At 42.9% G+C, this 22,843-nt stretch overlaps 1 protein-coding gene across 1 annotated transcript; it reads right to left on the bottom strand.

Annotated features, from left to right (window-relative positions):
* Window positions 1-634: 634 nt before the first annotated feature.
* NPPC (natriuretic peptide C) lies at window positions 635-13,124 on the bottom strand. Its single transcript, XM_077487665.1, has 3 exons — window positions 12,886-13,124; window positions 5,767-6,054; window positions 635-2,130 (listed from the first exon to the last, which is right to left on the bottom strand). The coding sequence occupies exons 1-2, from the start codon at window positions 12,976-12,978 to the stop codon at window positions 5,791-5,793; spliced, it is 357 nt and encodes a 118-aa protein (XP_077343791.1). The 5' UTR covers window positions 12,979-13,124; the 3' UTR covers window positions 635-2,130; window positions 5,767-5,790.
* Window positions 13,125-22,843: the final 9,719 nt, after the last annotated feature.

Raw genomic sequence — 22,843 nt, 5'->3', positions numbered from 1 at the left:
AGTGGGGAGGAATGGTGTCCTATCATTGGTGTCAGTGGGGGGAATGGTGCCCCATCATTGGTGTCAGTGGGAAGAATAGTGCCTCATCATTGGTGTCAGTGGCAGGAATAGTACCCCATCATTGGTGTCAGTGGGAGGAATGGTGTCCTATCATTGGTGTCAGTGGGAGGAATGGTGCCCCATCATTGGTGTCAGTGGGAGGAATAGTGCCTCATCATTCATGTCAGTGGGAGGAATAGTACCCCATCATTGGTGTCAGTGGGAGGAATGGTGCCCTATCATTGGTGTCAGTGGGGGGGGGGGGTGGTGCCCCATCATTGGTGTCAGTGGGAGGAATAGTACCCCATCATTGGTGTCAGTGGGAGTGCCTCATCATTGGCATCAGTGTTAGGAATAATGACCCAAGAGTCTGATAAAAGTAAGCAAAGGGCACGCGGGCCGCAGTTTGGAGACCACTAGTCTAAACGATATCTCCTTTCGAATTCATTGACTAAGGTATAGCTGGCAAAGCTATGTATGTGTGATGTGCAGTCCTGTATCTCTGTTTCCAAAATTGTGCTGAGCTTCAATAATAAAATAGGTAACTAAGTAGTAAAATGTCTCAGAACAAAGAAATAAAGACAGATTACAGATGTACATGGAATGAAGTTTTCTTCACTTTGTTTCTTTTATCTTAAAACGTTTCAACTATTTAGGACAAAATGTTACAATGTTTGACCCCGTTCATTTAATTACATAAATAAAAGTTCTTTATAAATATCTCTTTATAAACAATATAAATAGCTTTACAACATAAATACAATGATGCAAGGTGAGACTTTACATATAGCTCTGTCAGACCCCCCTCCCCTCCCACACCGTGTACACAAGTACCCCAGGAGACATAATCCTTGCACTGCTGGATTGGGTCTCTCTGACAAAGCTTGCTGGCTTCCCAATGTAAATCATGGAGTGAATACAGACTTCTTGTGTGCTTTGCCTATTCGGTCTAGTGTGTCTGGGACAGCTTCATTCAAACCCTTTGCATACAGATTGATTTTTGTCCAAATCTGACTGTCGTTACCTATACCAGATAGTTATCTCTGGGCAGTGGCAGGATCTTATGAGTTCTGAAACATTACATAATTGTATACACTTTATTAGTATACTTTTATTAGTCCAGTATGAGCTGGGATAACCTAGGGCTATTGTCTAAATTCACATTACTTCCTTACTAGACCATTTGTGCAAGTGCACATGTAATGTTAGTGGATCATGTTGGCTGGAACCCCTATGAATTACATTTCCACAGCTGCAAGTCATTCTACATACAGTACTTCCCTGTTTTACTATAATAATTTGCAGCTCTGTAACAAAGCTAAAAATAAAAAAACACAAAAAAAATAAAACATTGCGTGCATATCATTTAGAACATTGGAGCTTATTTACTTGGCCACAAGATCAGGGTAAAACTGACATTAAACTAACAGACAGGTTTCAAAATCATTAAGCAGCCACTAAAGTTTCAAGATAGACCATTCTCCCAGAAAAGTACTATGGCCTTCTTTTTGTATAGCTGGATAAGCAAAACTGACCTCTCTGGAAGAGGCTGGTCATTAATATAGACATGGCCAGTTGGTAAACCACAATGTGTTGCCTCATTACAGTAGCTCAAACACTTCTTTCTAAAGACTATATTGAGCTGTCAATGGTTAAATCTCAGTTTAGAGACAGGTATGTGATGATGTAACTGTAACCTGGGGAGGATTTCCATGCGGCTGAGACATCAACAGGCCATGATTTAGGAATGGTTTTTGCACATACAGAGCCTAGTCACCCTACATGTGAAGAACATGAGTGAAAGTCTGCTTGGCCACCTAAAAGGTGAAGCATGTGTCTGAACACTGATATGTAAACATCTAGGCAGCCCTCGTTACAGATATGTACACAGAACGCACACGTATGGCTCTTGTGTGCTGGGAACAAAACGAAGACAGACAAGTGGTAACAGCAGGTCCTATGTCCCATGCGGTCCTATGTCCCCCCAATGCGGAATCTTTGGCTTCTGGAAACGTAAGATTCTCAGCTGGGTGTCTACACTAAGACAGGATAATGACCAGTGATCAGAAAACCGTTGTCAGTGCTGGGAGCCTGGAAGAGAAAAGACTTTGGATTAGTATTGTTATTAGTGCAAGGCAAGCCAGGTTTCTGACTTCTCTCATGCAGCACTTCAAGGCTTGTAACAGCACATGGAAAATACAGATGGAATTATGATCCTAGTTATTAATAACACAGCCCCAGGATTTTCACTGCCAGAAGCCTGGGAAGCACAGCTCTGGCCTCAAATCATTCATTTTCCTCGAGTTGTCACTGTATTCCTCCCACAGGCTGCAAGCAAACCCTGTACCTACTGCCCGAGTTTTGCTGTACAGTTGATACAGACCTCCTCAGTTCTCCCCTTTTTACCAACCCTATTTTTTACAGTGGAGATAATTCTGCATATACTTCAGTCTACATTATATTGATGATTTTATTGATTATTAAATCAGTAGTAAAGTGATATTAAAGTCTTTTTTTTGTTTTTTGTTTGTCATACCCCTGTGCAGTGTTTTTGCACAGAGCAGCCTAGATCCTCTTCTTATAGACTTCCATTCTGGTGCTCCTCTTCCCTCCTTCATGCCAAGTGCCCCCACAGCAAGCAGCTTTCTATGGGCCACCCGAGCTGAGCCACTGCTCTGTGTGTCCATTCAGAGAGGGAACTGCAGTTCAGCCCCACCCCCTCACTCGCCTCATTGGCTCACTGACTTTGATTGACAGCAGCGGGCGCCAATGGCTGTGTCTCAGACAATCAGGAAGGAGAGTCCCGGACAGCCGAGGCTCTCGTGCAACATCACTGGGTCAAGATGGGGCTCAGGTAAATATAAGGGGGGATGCTGTACTGAAGGTTTTTTTTCATCCTAATGCATAGAATGCATTAAAGGAGAAGTCCAGCTTGAGCTCAATTGGCTGGGCTTCTCCTATTGGTCACAGGAGTGCAATTAGTTTTGCACTCCTTTGACCCGTTTTCGGCAGAGAGCAGTCTGAAGTCTGGTCTCTGCTGATGTCATAGGAATCAGTACAGGCACTGCGTCATCATGACAATAAAGTCTGGATCCGCCAGGTGCCTGGACTGATACCCGTCTCAACCTCTCAGTGAGCCGCTGAGACGGCCACTCCCCGCCTCTCCACAGCTCCAGTGAGCTGGGGGGGGGGCAGAGCGGAGAGCAGCTGCTTATTGACTGATTGACACTCAGAAGCTCTCTGCACGGGAAGCTGTCAGAACTAAGGCATCTGCAATGTTCGATTGCTTGGTTCTCAGTGAAGCTGCGGCAGGGGACAGATGCAGCATCAGACTGATGCTGTATCCACCTAGGTAAGTATGATTCTGGGGAAAAAAAAACATCTCTTTTAAGGTAAAAACAAACTTCTGCCTTTAGAACCACTTTAAACCCAAATTACAAAATTTAATATATGGCATCTTGCCAATCATTAGATGTGGGAGCTGCATTCATTTTCTTAATTATAGGCTTTTTTCTCTCTGTTTTCACCTGGTGATCTGGCTAATAACACATATCCTGTATTAAAGTGTCCCCACACTGCATGAAGGACCACAGGGGGCACTGTTGGACAGCAGAATTGCCAGTCTGGAGAAGGGGGTGTTGGATGCACTAGCATATTTAAATACACTAACAAATTAAAGCTAATCTCCAGCTAATACTTTGTAAGCAGGTTCAGCAAACAGTTGATCATTGTAAGCACCCCTGTCAAACCCCTTGTTTGTCTTGTCCCTGTAACTTCTACATCTGCAGGAGATCTTTTTCTGTTGAAAAAGAACAGACTTACTGGCTGAATCACCAGGTGAAACAAAAAAAAACTAACAAAGCCTTAAAAAGAAAACTGCTACAGCTTTTACATTATTGGTAAGCAGAAATATAAGGGTTTAACACCACTTAACTTAGCTGAACTCCAGGCACACAATAAAGACACAAATACAGCAGCTATGTAAATGCAAGCAGTGTATGGACCTGAATTTGACTTGGTATCGGCCTTGTGCAGTCCTTGTACAGCAAAGTTCAGACTGGGGTAGGGTGAAGTAGCACAAGAAGTAAATTAGTTGTGTTGCAATGCTTTGTGCTGACAAGGAACATTAATGCTGAAAGGTGGGAGATCAGAGTGACAGAGAAATGAGCTCATCAGTCTTCTGCTTGTCCTTTCTCTGTCCAGTCACAGACTGGGGGAGGGGAGGAGACTTGTAAGTGTTACTGGACTGCAGCAGAGAAAAAAATTAGGTCTCCTGCCCCGCCAGACTGGGCTGTAATGTGTGGCAGAGCTGTGTAAATCTCAGGACTGAAAGGACAGAAATACAAATCCTTTGGCGGGTAAAACAGCTCATTTATATGTAATTTATCTGTGTATTAGGATGTTTGCCTGGAGTTAAAGAGGAAGTAACCCTGATGAGTTTACTTCCTCTTTTTTTCCCTGCAAAGGTAAAGCATAATGGACTACTATGCATCGCATAGTAGCCCATTATGTGTCACTTACCTGACACAGGAGCCAGCGAAGTCGCCGCTGTCCCCTGTAGTCCGCCGCATCCATCTTGCTTGTGGCGTCTCGCAGCTCCCCCGAATGACAGCGGCGAAGCCGCGATGACGTCACTCCCGCGCATGCGCACGGGAGTGGCGACTCGCAGCTCCGCCGCTGTCATTCGGCAAAGCCGCGATGACGTCACTCCCGCGCATGCGCACGGGAGTCGACAAATGCGGCAGCTCCATTCTTGGAACTGCCGCGTTTAGTGCGCCTGCGCGCCGCTGTCTACGGCGCATGCGCCGTAGACAGCGGTGCCCGTTTTCGGGCAAATATCTCCTAAACCATATAGGTTTAGGAGATATTTCTTGGACCTACAGGTAAGCCTTAATCTAGGCTTACCTGTAGGTCAAAGTGGTTTGTAGGGGTTTACTTCCTCTTTAAGCTTTAAAGTACTGGTCCACCAAAGACCAAGAAGAAGGGCTACATATCCCCAGGCCAGCTGGGAATCTGTACCCTGGGGTCTTAGCAAGTTATAAGAAGCTACTGCAGGAATAACTATCAGTAAGGTCTTTTTAGACTGAAATGCGTCAGTGTTGGCTGTTGTATGGAACCTTTGAGTCTTTTGAAACAATAACGAAGAAAAAGGACGATAAAGTCGGTGACAAGGTGAATATAAAAATATTCACCTTGTCGCCAACTTTATCGTGGTTTGGACTACTGCGGGAGCAAGCCTTCCCATAATCAACCCAAAACTGAAACATCAGCTTTCTATGGACAAATGAATTACATTTATCTGATATTTTTACTCTACTCCCATGTTTAACAGGATCTGCAAATACCATTGTTTAATTAATTGGTGATTAGTTAGCAATGGCAACATACTTAGTGCTTTCTACAGTCTACACTGTAATGGTGTTGATTTTGCCCCAGGTCCGACTTAGTTACGTTTAGGTATAATACAATTTACATGGTATACAGTTCAGCATTGCACACAAATAGTACTGGCTAGCACATGAACAAATACCTTTACATTTTATTAACATATACAGAAAAGATACATAACGCTATTTGGAAGTTATAATGTTCACAAGAATAATATTGATGCTAATATGTTGTAGTGAGTAGTGGAGAAGAAAGACTCGTGTATTAAATGTGTATTATATCTATTATAGCATGCAGGAAAAAAAAGAAAGAAAAAACAAGATAGTAGTTCTTACTAACCACCACAAGATGGCGCTCCAGCTTCTAGCACCCTAAACCACTCATGGCTCCAATGCGGTCCAGCTTTAGACCAAAGCAGCCCTTGGATGTGCCTTTCTTATTGATGCCTTTAAACTTGCGGGAATTGGGGTGTTCGTTGAGTAGTCTGGTCCAAGCTGCCCGTGAGCGGGTATCAGCACGAATGTCCCTCAAAAGACGAGCACGAGTTTTGGGGTCAATGCTTCGTTCTCCCCTTTCTCCAGAAACTAAATATTCAGCCAATTCCTCTCCCAGCAATGCACGCAGTGACTGCAAGAAAAAGGCAATCCATTAGAGATACAAGGAATCAGATAAATCGGAGATACAAGGAGTCAGAGGTACAAGGAGTTATAGATATAAGGAATCAGAGATACAAGGAGTCAGAGGTACAAGGAGTCAGAGATACAAGGAGTCAGAGATACAAGGAATCAGAAATACAAGGAATTATAGATGCAATGAATCCGAGATACAAGGAATTAGAGATACAAGGAGTTGGAGATACAAAATGGACAATAAGCTACTTATATGTTTAAATAAGTCAGATGATGGGCTAGGGTATGAATCGGAGATACAAGGAGTCAGAGGTACAAGGAGTTAGAGATACAAGGAGTCAGAGATACGAGGAGTAATAGATACAAGGAGTCAGAGATACAAGGAATCAGAGATATGAGGAATCATAGATACAATGAATTAGAGATACAAGAAATCAGAAATACAAGGAATCAGAGATATAATGAATTAGAGATACAATGAATCAGAGGTACAAGGGCTTAGAGATATAAGGAGTTGGAAATACAAGGAATTATAGATGCAATGAATCCGAGATACAAGGAATTAGAGATACAAGGAGTTGGAGATACAAAATGGACAATAAGCTACTTATATGTTTAAATAAGTCAGATGATGGGCTAGGGTGGCATAGTATCATGCTATCCTACCCTAGAAATAACTAAGATCGTCTATGGCAACCTAGAATCTACTAACACAATGTGGCCTGGAAGGAACTCAGCAATGAGATGTGCGATTAGCTCAGGATACATGTCATGTACAGTATTCTGTTGTCAAGATCACAGTACACATTTCTGAAGAGCTCATGAGCAGAAGCCAAAGGATTTTAGGTGCTTGTAGGTTGCTTTGACTTGCTTCTGAGTGGCTTTGATTTGCCTGTGAGTTGAAAACATGCTTCAAGCTGCTTCTGATCTGCAGTTACTTCCCAGTTGCTTTGAACTGCTATATATTGCTTGGATATTGACATGTACAAGTAAGAAAGTTAGCACACCTACAAAATCCCATAAGTACCAGTTCATCCGAATCAGAAAATTGAATTATTGATATGAATTACCTATAGGTGTGACAGCATCAAGACATTCCCACCAGAGTCCTCCATTACACCACCGGCCATTGAGACTAAACTGAAAAAGCTAACAAGGCTAAGGATACCCTCTAATATTAGCGTTTGAATGGGGACGAATCTTGGAACTCAGGTGCAGTCATCTCAGTTTTGGAGGTCTGAAGCCAATTGAAGATTGATCTTGTTACATATACCCAAAACTAAAAAAAACAATGTGAATGGATAGTCGAATCTGAACCCTGGTGCAGAAGACGGAATACATGAATGGAGCTTGAATGCTATGTACGTCTGGTTTGGGGCTGTGTTGCAGCCTACAGGGAAGGCAAAACTACATTTCACCTTCATTTACATGCAGTCCCTGGGAACTCCAGACTTGGAATAGACTTTCCATTGCTAATCTGTGCTATCTAAATTGGTTAACTAAGGAATAACTTGATAAAAGGCCAATTGCCCTTGAGAAGTCATCGCCTGCTTTCTAGTATCAAATAGTGAACAGCATAACCTGTTCACACCCACTGCTTATAAATAGGGGGATAGAGAGCTATAAAAAGTTTTATTTCTGGACTGCCACAAGTCCCAGTTTGCTGACTAGGTGATGGACTCTGAGCTGAAAGCTGTCACTCTATGAGATCATGTGTTTCTTCACCTAGTTAGTAACCCTTCTATGACATACGTGCTCTATTTACCATATAGGAAAGGTAGGCACACGCCTGCCACAGCCCTGCATCACGTCAACACAAATCAATCGTTCTTACTAGTTGTAATATTTTTTGATGACTTCAGTGTCTGTATTTTCCTAGTAAACTCCCTGATCCTGATACTAGATCTCCACACTAAAGTCCCTGATCCTAGATCTCCCCACTAAAGTCCCTGATCCTGATACTAGATCTCCCCACTAAAGTTCCCGATCCTGATACTAGATCTCCCCACTAAAGGCCCTGATCCTGATACCAGATCTCCACACTAAAGTCCCTGATCCTGACACTAGATCCCCCCACGAAAGTCCCTGATCCTGACACTATAGATTTCCCCTGTAAAGTCCATGATCCTGATACTAGATCTCCCTAATAAAGTCCGTGATCCTGATGCTATAGATTTCCCCTGTAAAGTCAATGATTCTGATACTAGATCTCCCCACTAAAGTCCATGATCTTGATACTAGATCTCCCTAATAAAGTCCCTGATCCCGAAACTATAGATTTCCCCTGTAAAGTCCAGGTTCCTGATACTAGATCTCCCTAATAAAGTCCCTGATCCCGAAATTATAGATTTCCCCTGTAAAGTCCATGATCCTGATACTAGATCTCCCCACTAAAGTCCCTGATCTTGATACTAGATCTCCCTAATAAAGTCCCTGAGCCTGATGGTAGCTCTCCCCCCTAAAGTCCCTGATCCTGATACTAGATCTCCCTAATAAAGTCCCTGATCCCAAAACTATAGATTTCCCCTGTGAAGTCTAGGTTCCTGATACTAGATCTCCCTAATAAAGTCCCCGATTCTAATATTATAGATTTCCCTGTAAAGTCCATGATCCTGATACTAGATCTCCCTAACAAAGTCCCTGATACTGATACTAGCCCTCCCTAATAAAATCCCTGATCCTGGTACTAGATCTCCCCACTAAAAACCGATATTGATATTGGATCCCCCTGTTAAAGTCCCCGATCCTGATATTACAGATCTATCCACTAAAGTCACAGATCATACTATAGATCCCCTCACTAAAGTCCCTGGCCCTCATACTAGATCTCCATGATAATGTCCATGATCCTAATAGGAAACATCTCTGCTGCCTGATACTACTGTAGACCTCTCTACTAAATTGCCTGTTCCTGATACAAGATCTCCCTACTGAAGTCCCCGATAATATGAGATCTCCCTACTAAAGTCCCTTATCCTGATACTAGATCTCCCTGCTAAAGTCCCTGACCTTGATACTATAGATCCCTCTACTAAAGTCCCTGACCCTGATACTAGACCTACCTATACTGGAGTCCCTGATCCGGACAGTAGACCTCCCTACTAAAGTCCCTTATCCTGAAACTAGATCTCCCGACTAAAGTTCCTGATTCTGATACTAGACCTCCCTATTAAAGCCATTGACCCTGATACTATAGACCCCCCCCCCCCCTACTAAAGTCCCTGATCCTGATACTATAGATCCCCCACTAAAGTCCCTGACCCTGATACTATAGATTCCCCCACTAAAGTCCCTTACCCTGATACCAGACCTCACTATAATGAAGTCCCCTGATCCTGACAGTAGACCTCCCTACTAAAGTCCATAATCCTGATACATTCCCTACCTTGGTGTCTCACTTCTGCCGCATACAAAATAAAATAACAGGAACATCCTCTGATTATATATCTTGCTCTTTGCAATTTTTAACATTACAGAATAACATAACAAACCTGATAAAAGAAGGATATGAGTTTTGGGGCAGCACCAAGACAAATTTTCTGCTCGCAGTGATAATTTGCCTCTGAGATATATTGTAAGTCAGGGTCACAGTTGCTCAGAACAATCTATCAACGTGACTGCGGTGATAATTTGGTGACTTACTCATTCATCGATTGACAGTAGCAGTTTTCAGCAATTCCTGTAGATATGTTTTATACAGCAGAAGCTTGTATTGACAGCACTACCTTGTCTATGGTGTAAGTGTGGAGAGACAGCTGGCACAGCACAGCACCTTAAGAGTTTACTTTCCCAGTGGTTTAATTTAAGCAAGGAATTATTATCATGAAGGACAAGGAAAAGTTAATGCCTTGGGCTCTCGCTATTTATCTGCCTGGCAGTTGCATGCTGCTTCTGCGCTACAGAGTGCCCTATGATTTAAATATAATGTCAGACAGCCACCTGCTAAACTAATTTGGGAAGCTCGTTAAGGAATATCATTTATATCTCTGCCTTTTTCCCTTCCCCTCTCTTTATTTATACCTATACCAATATCTTTATTAAATACAGTGCTTATGGTGAATCTGGTTTACTTCTATTCTATTTTAGATGCATAGACTATGATTTAGGATACATCTCTGGGATATGTTGGTTTCTGCACAGGGTTGCCCAGGCATGGTGTCTATCTACATACAGTCAACTTCTCCTTGTAGGACACTGAATCTGTTAAGGATCTGTCTCAGTTTTTCCACTTAAAAGATCAGGTCCCAAGAGATAGCCTATGTTGTTACACAATGATAACATTTTTTCAACCATCTGCTTTTATGAACTCCCGATTCTCCATAAGCGCATCCTCTGGTACCCAGCCAGACACCTGGAATCTCCATGAGAACTCTAATATGTTGTCTGGGCCAAATGCTTCTAGAGATCTAAATGGGTGGTCCACCAGTCACCTCCTAGCTTATTACTTTGTCACCTCTGTAATACTCTACAGTCATCATGAAGAACATATTGGTAGTCAGTTACTATGTTTAAATCCTACTATACCCTATAGTATGATCAGTTAGTCGGTCAGTACACTATATCTACATGGAGTTTGTACAGTGCTTGTGTGGTTTCCCCCCCACAATCCTTTAGGCATGCCGGTGGGTTTACTGGCACCTGTCCAAATTGGCCCTAGAATGTGTAAGAAAGCATGTGAGCTAGGGACCTTAGATTGTAAGCTCCTTGAGGGCAGGGACTGATGTGACTGTACAATATGTAAAGCACTGTTAATTGTCTGCGTTATATAAATATGTAAAACACAGTCTATTTATCTGAATATACCTTCAACGTTGGACATACTAATATATTATATAAAATGCAGCGTTTACTTATCGCTGGGTTCTATCTGCATCATACAGTTTGTCCTTAGGCCACTTGTCATATCAGCAAGTGACAGGTTCAATTGGAGCATTGCTTGTTATACTCGGGGTAGTAAACATTTATAAACACACACAGCTGTTCACTATCAGCCCTACAGGTTTGTGTATGTGTGTATATGTATATATTTATATATATATCTCTCTCTCTATATATATATATATCTATATATATATATATATAAATCTATCTATCTATCTATCTATCTATCTATCTATCTATCTATCTATCTATCTATCTATCTATATATATATATATATATATATATATATATATATATATATATATATATATATATTTATTCTCTACACTTTGTTCAGGATCCTTCCCTTTCCTCCTAAATTTTCTACACTTGTTTAAGGTTCCTTCCCTTTTCTCCGAAGATGAGGAAAGGATTCCTTCACTGACAGTACGTTGGTACTCTGATCCTAGGGCGTACCCTTTCCAAACATCCTGGGCATTCTCAATGATAACAGACCATCTAGTCTATAGGAAAACTACCAAAAAAGTTTTTTGTTCCCCCCCAAGCCTCTAAACTCTGCGATGTCCTCCTCTGAACCTCCCTCGCAAAAAAAGTTATTGGCTCTACATATCCCTTACAAGCTGTCCACATGCTCTGTGTGTCAAAAGCATCCCTATACACACTTCTGTGGGGAAATCTCATGTCTCACACAGCAGTACTTGGAGATGATAATGAGGGAAATTCCGAACAGAACATTATAAGAGGCAATGGGGTCTCACCAGAACCTGTTAATAGCGTAAGGCTTTCACTGGCATGATGATACAAAAACTAGCTTTATTAAAGTATTCAATCATTATAATAGGAAAGTGGGGCAGCAATTGTTAATTACAGGAATGCTTGCCTGTAAGACATACATAACGTAAAAGTGATATCTACCAGCATGCAGGAGAACATCTGCAGCCAGTAAATGGAAACTTCAAATGCTTTGCCAACTTTATTCAATTAAGGTGAGGTGACTGTGTATTGCCAGCCTTGGTAGTACTGACAATGGTAGCATTGCAGGTAGAATCCCAGGAATATCTGTTTCACTGGTGTTGATTTACTAAAACTGGAGAGTGCAAAATCTGGTGCAGCTCTCCAGAAACCAATCAGCTTCCAGGTTTTATTGTCAAACCTTAATTCAACAAGCTGAAGTTAGAAGCTGACTGGCTACCATGCACAGCTGCACCAGATTTTGCACTCTCCACTTTTAGAAAAAAATCAGCCTCCACTGCCATGTCCAAGGCAAAATTGGTAATATTTATGATTCTATTTATCCATCTATCTATTTTGCATCATGTATGTACTATATGCATTCATCTATCTATTTAACTGCTATCTATCTATCTATCTATCTATCTATCTATCTATACATTTAACCATTATCTATCTGTCAAACTACCTATCCATCTATTATCTGTCAGTCTATCTATCCATCCATTATTTGTTAGTTTATCTATCCATCCATTAACTATCTATCTATCTATCCATCTAGCTCTATCTCTCTCTCTCTCTCTCTCTATTTATCCATCATGTATCAGTCTACCTATCCATCCATTATCTATCTATCTATCTATCTATCTATCTATCTATCTGTCTATCTATATATCTATCTCTCTATTTATCTAGCCATCCATCATGTGTCAGTGTATCTATCCATCCATTATCTGTCAGTCTGTCTATCTGTGATTGGAGCAGCTCAGAGAGTGCCCACTCTGCACTCCATCCACCTGTCACCTGTTGATTCCCAGACACACATCAGCCTCCCTGTGTCCCCAGGAGAGGGGACCTGATTGATCCCAGGCTGGGGACTGGCACAAAGTGTGGGAAAGTTCTCTGATGAATACAGCGGAAAGAGTGACTGAACACACTGTGAACTCCAAGAAAGTAGCAAAGAGTAGAGACAGGACACTCCAGGTGCCCACTTACCTTCTGATGTGCCTGGGCTACAGGTTTAGCCTCTGTCCTTAGATACAGTACAGCCAGCACAAGTCCCCATCCAACGATATGACAGAAGTGCATCCTGACTCTAGGACTCAGTCGGTTGAGCGTATAGCAAATCCTCAAGTGTTCGAGCAATAACAATTCAGCTAGCACAAGAGCTGAGAATGACTTTGGATCCCTCCTCCTCCTCCTCCTTGTTCCTTTGCTTCTGTAACACTCATATCAACACCCCATTCATTTTATAAAGCCATGGCGGTGACGTCACCTTACAGATAGGAGGTTCGCAGCTTGGAAATCTTTGTTTACTGATCATAATGGGAGGGACTGGGATAAATCAGGGTGCCCCATGTCCTCCCTATTCCTGCTGAGCAGTCTGCACCAGGAACCTCAGGGGTTAACCTCTCCCTGGCACTTTCCAAAATCTGGTTTGTTCATTAAAATACAAGGGAAACACAAAGCAGAGATGTTTGAACATAAATTGTGGAAAACAGGGGGAGCAGTCTAGTCTGGGGTTCTCAGACCCATATTTCTCCCCTGAATTGTTTAATTACCGGACCATTCTCCTCTCCTTCTGGCTGTCACTCTCTACTGATGGCCGGAATCCTCTAGGCTGGCTTTCTCGTTATGGAACTTCATTCCTGGAGAAGAGCTGGATCAGAGAAGACTGAGGGCATGGAAGGCTTTAGAACTCTGCGAGAACTCACTCAAGGACTTACTATGGGACATATAGTATACTACTACTTGTATACTGTGTGAGGACTCACTGAGTGTGTACTGTAGGCTTATAGTATACTACTACTTGTACTCATATGGTACTACTTGTATACTGTATACTATGCATACAAAAACCATTACTGTCCTGCTGTTTCTCTACCCCTCTCTCATCTCTTTTTTCTCTCACTCTCTGTGCCCTTTCTCCCCCCCCCCCCCCCTAACTTTATCTCTTTCCCTCTTCACTTTTTCTTCCTCTTCTATTCCTCTCCCCCTCTTCCTTCCTCTCTTCCCTGTTCCCCACCTCTCACTACCTTTCCCTTTCGCTCTCCCCTTTCTCTTTTTTTCCTTTTTTTTTCCTCTCTCTCACACTTTTTCTCCCCCCTTTTTAGTCTTCTCTTTCTCTCCACCCTTCTCTCTTCCTCTCTTTGCCTTTCTCACTTTACCCTTTTTATCTCTCTTCCACTCTTACTCTCCCAACCTTTCACTCTTTTCTTCCTTTCTTTTCACCTCTTTAACCTCTCTCTCTCCTCTCTATCTTTTTCTCATTCTCCCCCTTCTTTTCCCCTTATCTCTCTCCCCCTCTTTCTCTCTCAGTCTCTCCTTCTCTCCCCCTCTCTTTCTCTCCTATCCCCTTCTCTCTCTCCCCCTCTCTCTCTTCTCTCTCTCCCCCTCTCTCTGTCTGTTCTCTCTCTGTCTGCCCTCTCTCTCTGTCCCTCTCTTCTCTCTCAATGTCTGTCTCTATTTCTCTCTCCCCCTCTCTATCCATTCTATCCATTCTCTCTCTCTCCTTCTCTCCCTCTCTTTCCCCCTTCTCTCTTTCTCGTCTCCCCCTCTCTCTCTGTCCCTCTCTACCCCCTTCTGTCTCTCTCTTCTCTGTCTCTCTCCACCTTCTCTCTCTCCCCCCTTCTCCTCTCTCTCCTTCTACTCCTCTCTCCCCCCATTTTCTCTCTCTCTTCTCTCTCCCCCCTCTCTCTGTCTGTCATCTGTATCTGTCTGCCCCCTCTTTCTCTCTCTGTCTCTCTCTCCCCTCTCCCTCCCTCTCTCTCTCTCCATTCTATCCCCTTCTCTCTCTCCCCCTTCTCTTCCTCTCTCCCCCATTCTGTCTTCCCCTCTCTCTGTCTGTCTTCTCTCTCTCTGTCTGCCTCACCCTTCCTCTCTCTGTCTCTCTCTCTCTGTCCTTCTCTCCCCCTTCTGTCTCTCTCTCTCTCTCTCTCTCTCCATATGTCTGTCTCTCTCTCCCCCTTCTCTCTCTCCCCCCTCTCTCTTCCCTCTGTCTCTCTCCCCCCCCTCTCCCTCCCTCTCTTCTCTCTACTCTCTTTCTCTTTCCTCTCTCTCTCATCTCTCCCCCAGTCTCTCTCCTCTCTGTCATTCTCTCCCCTTCTCTCGCCTTCTCTCCCCATCTCTCTCCCCCTTCTCTCTCTCCCCCCCCACACTCTTCTCTCTCTGTCTCTCTCTTTCCTTCTATCTTCTTCTTCTCCCAATCTCTCTCTCCAAATAAGCTTTACTGTTAGGGCTACATTAATTTACATTTGTATGGGAAAGGGGGGGGGGGGGGGGTAATAGGTAATATAAAGGGGAATGGGGTAAGTCTGTGTAAAGGTTTTTCATGTCCCTCTCAGTCTGTGACATGCTATCACATATTGTGAAGCTATTTTCACCATTGGCTCCTCCTCTTCCAGTAGAATTTAAAGTTTCCTCTTGTCTTCTATATAATTTAAGTGGGGATGAGAGTGAATAGTCTCTGGAAGTGAGTGTCCCTCACTGATGAGTACTTAAGGCGATGTAGCAGGAAGTGGTCCTCCCTTAGCTTGTAGGTCTGTCTGTGCCATCCTCTTTAGAATCCCAGGCTGTAGGCACTCAATTTCTCTCCGTCTCTCTATTTCCTTCTGTCTCTCTCCCCCACCTTCTCTCTCTCTTTCTCCCCCTCTCTTCTTCTGTTTCTTCTTATTTTCTCTCTCTCCTTCTCTCTTCTGTCTCTCTTTCTCCCACTCCCTTCTCTCTTTCTCCTCCTCTCTTTTCTCTCCCCCTCTCTTCTCTCTCTCTCTTCTTCACTCTCTCCCCCCTCTCTTTCTCTTCTCTTGCTATATTCTCTCTCTCTCTCTTCTCTTGCTCTATTCCCTCTCTTCTCTCTCTCCCCCCACTTCTCTCTTTCTCCCACCCCCTTGTCTCCCTCTCCCCCTTCTCTCTCTTCTTCTCTCTCTCCCCCCACTTCTCCCTTTCTCCCACCCCTTCTCTCTCCCCACTTATCTCTTTCTCCCACCCCCTTCTCTCTCTCTATCTCTCTCTCCCACCTTCTCTATCTCTCTCGACCTTCTCTCTCCCCTCTCTCTCTCTCCACATCTCTCTCCCCCTCTCTCTCCCCCCTTTCTCTCTTCTCTCTCCCCACTTCTCTCCTCTCTCTCTCTTCTCTCTCTCCCCACTTCTCTCTTTCTCCCACCCCCTTCTCTCTCTTCCCCCTTCTCTCTCTCCCCCATTCTCTCTCTTCTTCTCTCTCTCTTCTTCTCTCTCTTCTCTCTCTCTCCCCACTTCTCTCTTTCTCCCACCCCCTTCTCTCTCTCCCACCTTCTCTATCTCTCCCCTTCTCTCTCTCTCTCTCTTCTTTTTCTCTCTCTCTCTCTACATCTCACTCCCCCTCTCTCCCCCTTTCTCTCTCTCCCCACTTCTCTCCTCTCTCTCTTCTCTCTCCTCTCTCTCTCCCAACTTCTCTCTTTCTCCCTCCCCCTTATCTCTCTCTCTCCCACCTTCTCTATCTCTCGTCCCCTTCTCTTTCTCTCTTCTCTCTCTCTTCTTCTCTCTCTCCACATCTCTCTCCCCCTTTCTCTCTTCTCTCTCTCTCCCCACTTCTCTCCTCTCTCTCTCCTCTCTCTCCCACTTCTCTCTTTCTCCCACCCCTTCTGTCTCTCTCCTCTCTCTTCTCTCCTTTCTCTCTCTCTTCTTATCTCTTCTCTCTCTATCTCCTCTCTCTTCTTATTTCTCCTTTCTCTTCTTATCTCTCTCCTCTCTCTCTATTCTTCTCTCTCTTCCTCTCTCTCCTCTCCTGTCTCTTCTTATCTCTTCCCTCTCTCTTTCCTCTCTCTCCATTCTTCTCTCTTTTGTCTCTTCCCTCTTCTCTCTCTCCTCCCTCTCTCTTCTTATCTCCTCTCTCTCTTCTCTCTCTCTCTTTCCTCTCTCTTCTTATCTCTTCTCTCTCTCTCTCTATTCTTCTCTCATTTCTCTCTCTCTCCCCCCCTCTCTCTTCTTATCTCTCTCTGTCTCTCTCTCTCCTTCCCCTCTCTTCTTCTTATCTCTTCTCTCTCCTCTCTCTCTTCTCTCTCTCCTCTCTCTCATATGCACAGCCATTTCCATAGACAGAGTTCACCTAAGCGATGACTAGCCTGCTCGGCAGCTTTGAAGTGTGCGCGTGGTATGCTGTGACTTGCAGCAGGGCACACTGCAGGCATAGCGATAGCGATCAGTTGGCAGGCAGAAGAGAGATAGCGATCAGGCAGACTTCCTCTATTACTAATAAGATAACCGGCATGTAGTGTATAGAGAGTTGGTGACGGGCTGTGTCTGTGCTGTTCACAGTCTATGGAGCAGCGCTGGATCGCTCCTGTGTACCATGCACCATTTCAGAACATAATGAGCTTTCGGTATTTGTTGCTATCACACAGGAGAAGATTGATGAGAGCACTTATGTATGTAAAAGTTTGCTTTTCACATTAAGGAATAAGGAGTGGAAGCATTTTTTTTTTTTTTCCTAGAAAGGTATAATAAATGCAACACAAGACAACCAGCCCCTACCTGCAGCACACAGACTGTGGCTACTGCAAGCCTGCTACATATAGTGTGCAGACATGAATGCGCCTATCATGTACTCTGAGGATCAGACACAACACTCACCCCCTGTATACACTAATATACTCTTTATGTATAAAGGAGAGGATATCTGTTTTTTTTTTTGTTATAACTGTGCACTTGAAAATGAAAGTTGGAATGATTCCTTGCGATTGACTCACTTTTCCCGATTTTATAAAAAATCCCTGTAATGCAGCTGAGTGCTGACTACTCTATCAGACACCTGTATGAGAGGGTGTAAGGCAGTGTTTCTCAAATCCAGTCCTCAGGCCCCCCCAACAGGTCATGTTTTCAGGATTTCCCTCAGATGAAACGGCTGTGGTAATTGCTAAGGCAGTGAAACTGATCAAATCACCTGTGAAAAATAATGGAAAACCTGAAAACATGACCTGTTGGGGGGGCCTGAGGACTGGATTTGAGAAACACTGGTGTAGGGAAATAATATTGGGTCTGGGATTAAAAGTACCATTTCAGTCTTTGCAGATGACACCAAGCTATGCAGTGGAATAAAGTCCTTACAGGATGTCTCCAATTTACAAGCCGACCTCAATGCTCTGTCTGATTGGGCAACTATGTGGCAGATGAGGTTTAATGTTGATAAATATAAAGTTATGCACTTGGGGGCTAAGAGTATGCATCCATCATACATACTAGGGGGAGAGTACAACTGGGGGGATCTGTAGTGGACAAGGATCTGGGGGTTTTAGTAGATCATAAGCTCAATAATAGCATGCAATGCCAAGCTGTGGTTTCCAAAGCAAGCAAAGTCCTTTCTTGTATTAAGAGAGGTATGGGCTCCATAGGGAGATATCATTTTGCCCCTGTACAAATCATTAGTAAGACCTCATGAAGAATATACAGGTCAGTTTTTGGACACCAGTTTTCAAAAAGGATATCAGGGAACTGGAGAAAGTGCAGAGAAGGGCAACCAAACTGATGAGGTATGGAGGAAAGATTAGAGGAACTGAATTATTATTATTATTTATTCTCTCTTGAGAAGAAGAGATTAAGGGGGGATATGATCAACATGTACAAATATATAAGGGGTCCATATAGTGAACTTGGTGTTCAGTTATTCACCTTACGGTCAACACAGAGGATAAGGGGGCACTCTTTACGCCTAGAGGAAATTAGATTTCATCTCCAAATACAGAAAGGTTTCTTCACAGTGAGAGCTGTGAAAATGTGATAGGAGGTGGTTCCGGACAGCTCAGTAGATTGCTTTAAGAAATGCCTGGATTCTTTTCTAAATGCCCACAATATAACTGGGTACTGAAAGTTATAGGTAAATTTGATCCAGGGAAAATCCGATTGCCTCTTGGGGGCCCGGAAGGATTTTTTTCCCCTGCTGTAGCAAATTTGTTCATGCTTTGCTGGGGTTTTTCGCTTTCCTCTGGATCAACTGTGGGTATAGGATTGGGTATATGGGATTGTTTAATATTATTATTTATTTATTTATTTAGTTGTATGGTTGAACCCGATGGACTTGTGTCTTTTTTCAACCTGACTAACTATGTAACTATGAGAGTTGCAGAGCTGTGACTCTACAAGCACTTGTGCAAATGATCATTAGAATACATTTTAGAGTGTCTTTAGACACCATCTAGGTTTGAGCCCCACATGCAATCAAAGTGTAGGGGCTCTGCCCTGAAAGTCAAATTGCTATGAATATATAAGCGTTTATTATTTGCAGAGATTTTCCAGGTTGTTGGATAATTTAATTGACAAGTAAGTAAGGCTACATTCCCACAGCACTTTGGCTGAGGCCAGGGGTGGCCGCCAGCAAGAATCAGTAGAGTCTTGCCAGCGGTTGTAAACACTGCTTGCACATACTGTGTGAGAACAGCTGCAGCTGTCAGATTTATACTCTGTACAAATCAATGGCCAGTGCTGCTGCTCATCTGAGAATAGAGTCCCTGACCAACCCTGGACGCAGCCAGTGTGCACCCAGGGTCAGCATTTTTTGCAAAGGTTTGTCTTCACACATACTGATCTCAGCTAATAGGCCAGTTTGTATGTAGCCTTTAGCACAGGGTGTTGCTGCATCCAGAGGTGGCAGCTAAACTGCAGTGTGATTGTAATCTAGGTTTACCTGTCCTTCAGAAAAGGGGACAGTCCTCTCAATGTAAATCTAGTTATGCAAGTAGAGTATTGAACAAAAAAAGCAGAACTGACATATGCCTGCATCAACACAAGTGATTTGGATGCAGGGATTTCCCCTCCTGTTCTATTGTATTCTGACAGCGGAGACTCCCTACCCCACCAGAATACACAGATCAGTGTTTGCAGCCATGATCACATGACCATTAATCAAATGCTGGTGTTCTGGCAAGACCGGTTTCTATTGAACAGACAGCAATGCCCACATACCAAAATTCATCTGGTTCCTACCAAACTGTCCAGGCTTAAAGCTAAGGTTCACCTAAAAGTGTAAGTTCCGCTTTAAGGCCCCCCCCCCCCTTAAGGAACATTTTTTGGGTGGTGGGGAGCAGGTACCTGGTTTTGGCAGGTACCGGCTTCAACTACCACTCTGATTACTTAGGCGGTCTGAGCGGAATTTCTCCTCTCCTCCACTCTCCCTGTAGTCTTCTGAGACAAATCACGGATTCCAGAAGACTGCGAGACCAATCACAATGCGCAGCCTGCCTCGCGCATGCAAGTCGCAAGCTGCTACAACTGGGTGCCCACAGTTAATATGCCGGCATTGGGGACAGAAGACTGATGGAAAGAATGGCTTGGATGAGTAAGTGTCTGTTTATTAAAAGTCAGCAGTTTCATTTTTTGTAGCTGCCAACTTTGACCACTTCCCGACCGTCGCACGCCGATGTACGTCAGCAGAATGGCACGGGCAGGCATATTGGCATACAGGTACGTCCAGTTTTAAATGCCGTTCGGAACCCCCGTGAGTCCGCGATCGTCTCACGGGGCAGCTGAACGAGGAGATGCCGTTGTAAACAGCATCTCCCTGTTCTGCCTAGCAACAAGTGACGCTGATCTCTGCTCCATGTAATTGGAGCAGAGATCAGTGTTCACTAAAACAAAGCCCAGCCCCCCACAGTTAGTAACACACCCCTAGGAACACTTAACCCATACACTGCCACCCACTGGTTAACCCCTTCACTGCCAGTGTCATTTACACAGGAATCACTGCATTTGTATAGCAGTGATTGCTGTATAAATGACAATGGTCCCAAAAATGTGTCAAAAATGTCCGATGTGTCTGCCATAATGTCGCAGTCACAATAAAAATCGCTGATCACCACCATTACTAGTAAAAAATAAATATTAATAAAAATGCCATAAAACTATCCCCTATTTTGTAAACGCTATAACTTTTGCGCAAACCAATCAATAATCGTTTATTGCGATTTTTTTACCAAAAATATGTAGAAGAATACGTAGCAGCCTAAACTGAGGGAAAAAAATGTTTTTTTATATATTTTTGGGGCATAGTTATTATAACAAAAAGTAAAAAATAATGTGTTTTTTTCAAAATTGACGCTCTTTTTGTGTTTATAGCACAAAAAATAAAAAAAGCAGGGGTGATCAAATACCACCAAAAGAAAGCTCTATTTGTGGGAAAAAAAAGGAGATCTATTTTGTTTGGGAGCCACGTCGCACGACCGCGCAATTGTCAGTTAAAGCAACGCAGTGTCGAATCGCAAAAAGTGGTCTGGTCTTAAGCCAGCAAAATGGTCCGGTCTGAAAGTGGTTAAGTAAACACAAATATGACTGGAGCACAAATTTAGCAAGAAAAAAACTGCGCTGGACAATAAACTAAACTAAATAGCAGCAACACCATGTGAGATACACAAATAACAACAAAATAAAAAAAGGCTGCGCTCCAAAATTAACCTAAAAAATGATCAGTGAATACGTATTATGAGCAAGAAATAAATCTCATATAATACAATCTCATATCCTGTAACTGAAATAACAAATTCCTGTGAAAAGAAGCATATCCTGTGGAAAAAAAAGATTTATCTAATAAAAATAACAAATAAGTGTCCAAAATCTGTGAATAATTTAGTGACAGCTTGTGACGATTTCCACAGTTGCAGTGACTTTGCTGGATCAATCCCACCACCGCGTAAAGTGTGCGCTTACCAGCTGTACGAAATTTAATGCCTTTGGCTATTGCCCAGCCAGGGCCTTTTCTCAGTTGGTCTCGACAGACGATCTGGTCATCACCTCTTATGGAAGGGTCCTCCGGTCTAGGTTGTATCCGTGCAATCCTCCACTAGCAATGAGTGGTATTGCAAAAGGATGATGATGCAAATTCACTCAAAGAAAAGAGAAATTAAACGGCCATAGGTAAAACCCATAGGGTATTTATTGTAAAAAAACACATGCCACAGGCGTATAAAAACAGGAATCAGACCAGTAGTGGTGTAGCTTGGGGGAACACCATACCAAATGTATGAGATCACCCTGTGGGTTTGCACATTTAGCACAGATAGGGGATGGTATACCCTCTTCCATTTTTTCTTTAGCTGCACAAGGGTATCCCTCCAAGAGAGAAGCAGCATAGCGTAGCAGTGGAGCTTTACATGAATTAATCTAAATCTGGCCACTGACATCTGATTGTAAAATCTCTTGACCTTGAACAAGAATGAGCATATCAGATGTCAGAACCCCTGATATGCATATATTTATATCCTTAAGGACATAAGGATGATGCTAACTGTTTAAAGATTACATATTTAAAAACAGGTTTGTAGGACAGGAGATGTTTCATTGAGAGTCTTGTTCATCTATAAATGGTCTGAGAATAACAGAATGACAGAAAAGTAGGAAACCATTTGAAAGTGGCAACGCCTTGTTTTGTTGGACATTTTACAGATATGGTGCATGCATGGAAACACCATTGCCTTTTCTATAGAGGAAACAACTCCAAAGCTTTCCTTGAAATTTTCCAGCAGGGGAGTTAAATAATGTTAAACCTCACATGTCCAATAATTGAAATGTGCATGCTGTGCTCATATCAGGTACGTTATTTGCAAATATCAGGCCATAGATTTTCAGCCCTTGTCAAATACTGTATGACCTCATAATGTTTACAAGCCAATGAAACCAACTGTGCCAGCTGATTTTCCGACACAAACTGATAGCTGACTGCTATAAAAAAAGATAGATAATGTGCTGATAATGCATAGATTTGACGGCAATAGATACTGTAAGGCAGTTTATATGCTGATTATACCTACATACTGATATATGACTTTCATGTGGCTGACATTGTATATATACTGTATTGGTCTAAATCATTAAGCAAGTTTCATGTCAAAAACTTCTTCAGTTTTTTTCCAAGCAGCAAAGATTATCTTTGTCATAGAGATATTTATTTTTAAACAAATATGTTAATAAAATATAGTGAAAAAGCTAACAAAAG

Source organism: Lithobates pipiens, unplaced genomic scaffold (assembly GCF_037356315.1).
Source record: "Lithobates pipiens isolate NorthernLeopardFrog02 unplaced genomic scaffold, aLitPip1_a1.2 Scaffold_18, whole genome shotgun sequence".
NCBI lineage: Eukaryota > Metazoa > Chordata > Amphibia > Anura > Ranidae > Lithobates > Lithobates pipiens.
Note: the sequence above shows the minus strand (reverse complement) of the source record. Positions and strands in the feature narration are given on the sequence as shown.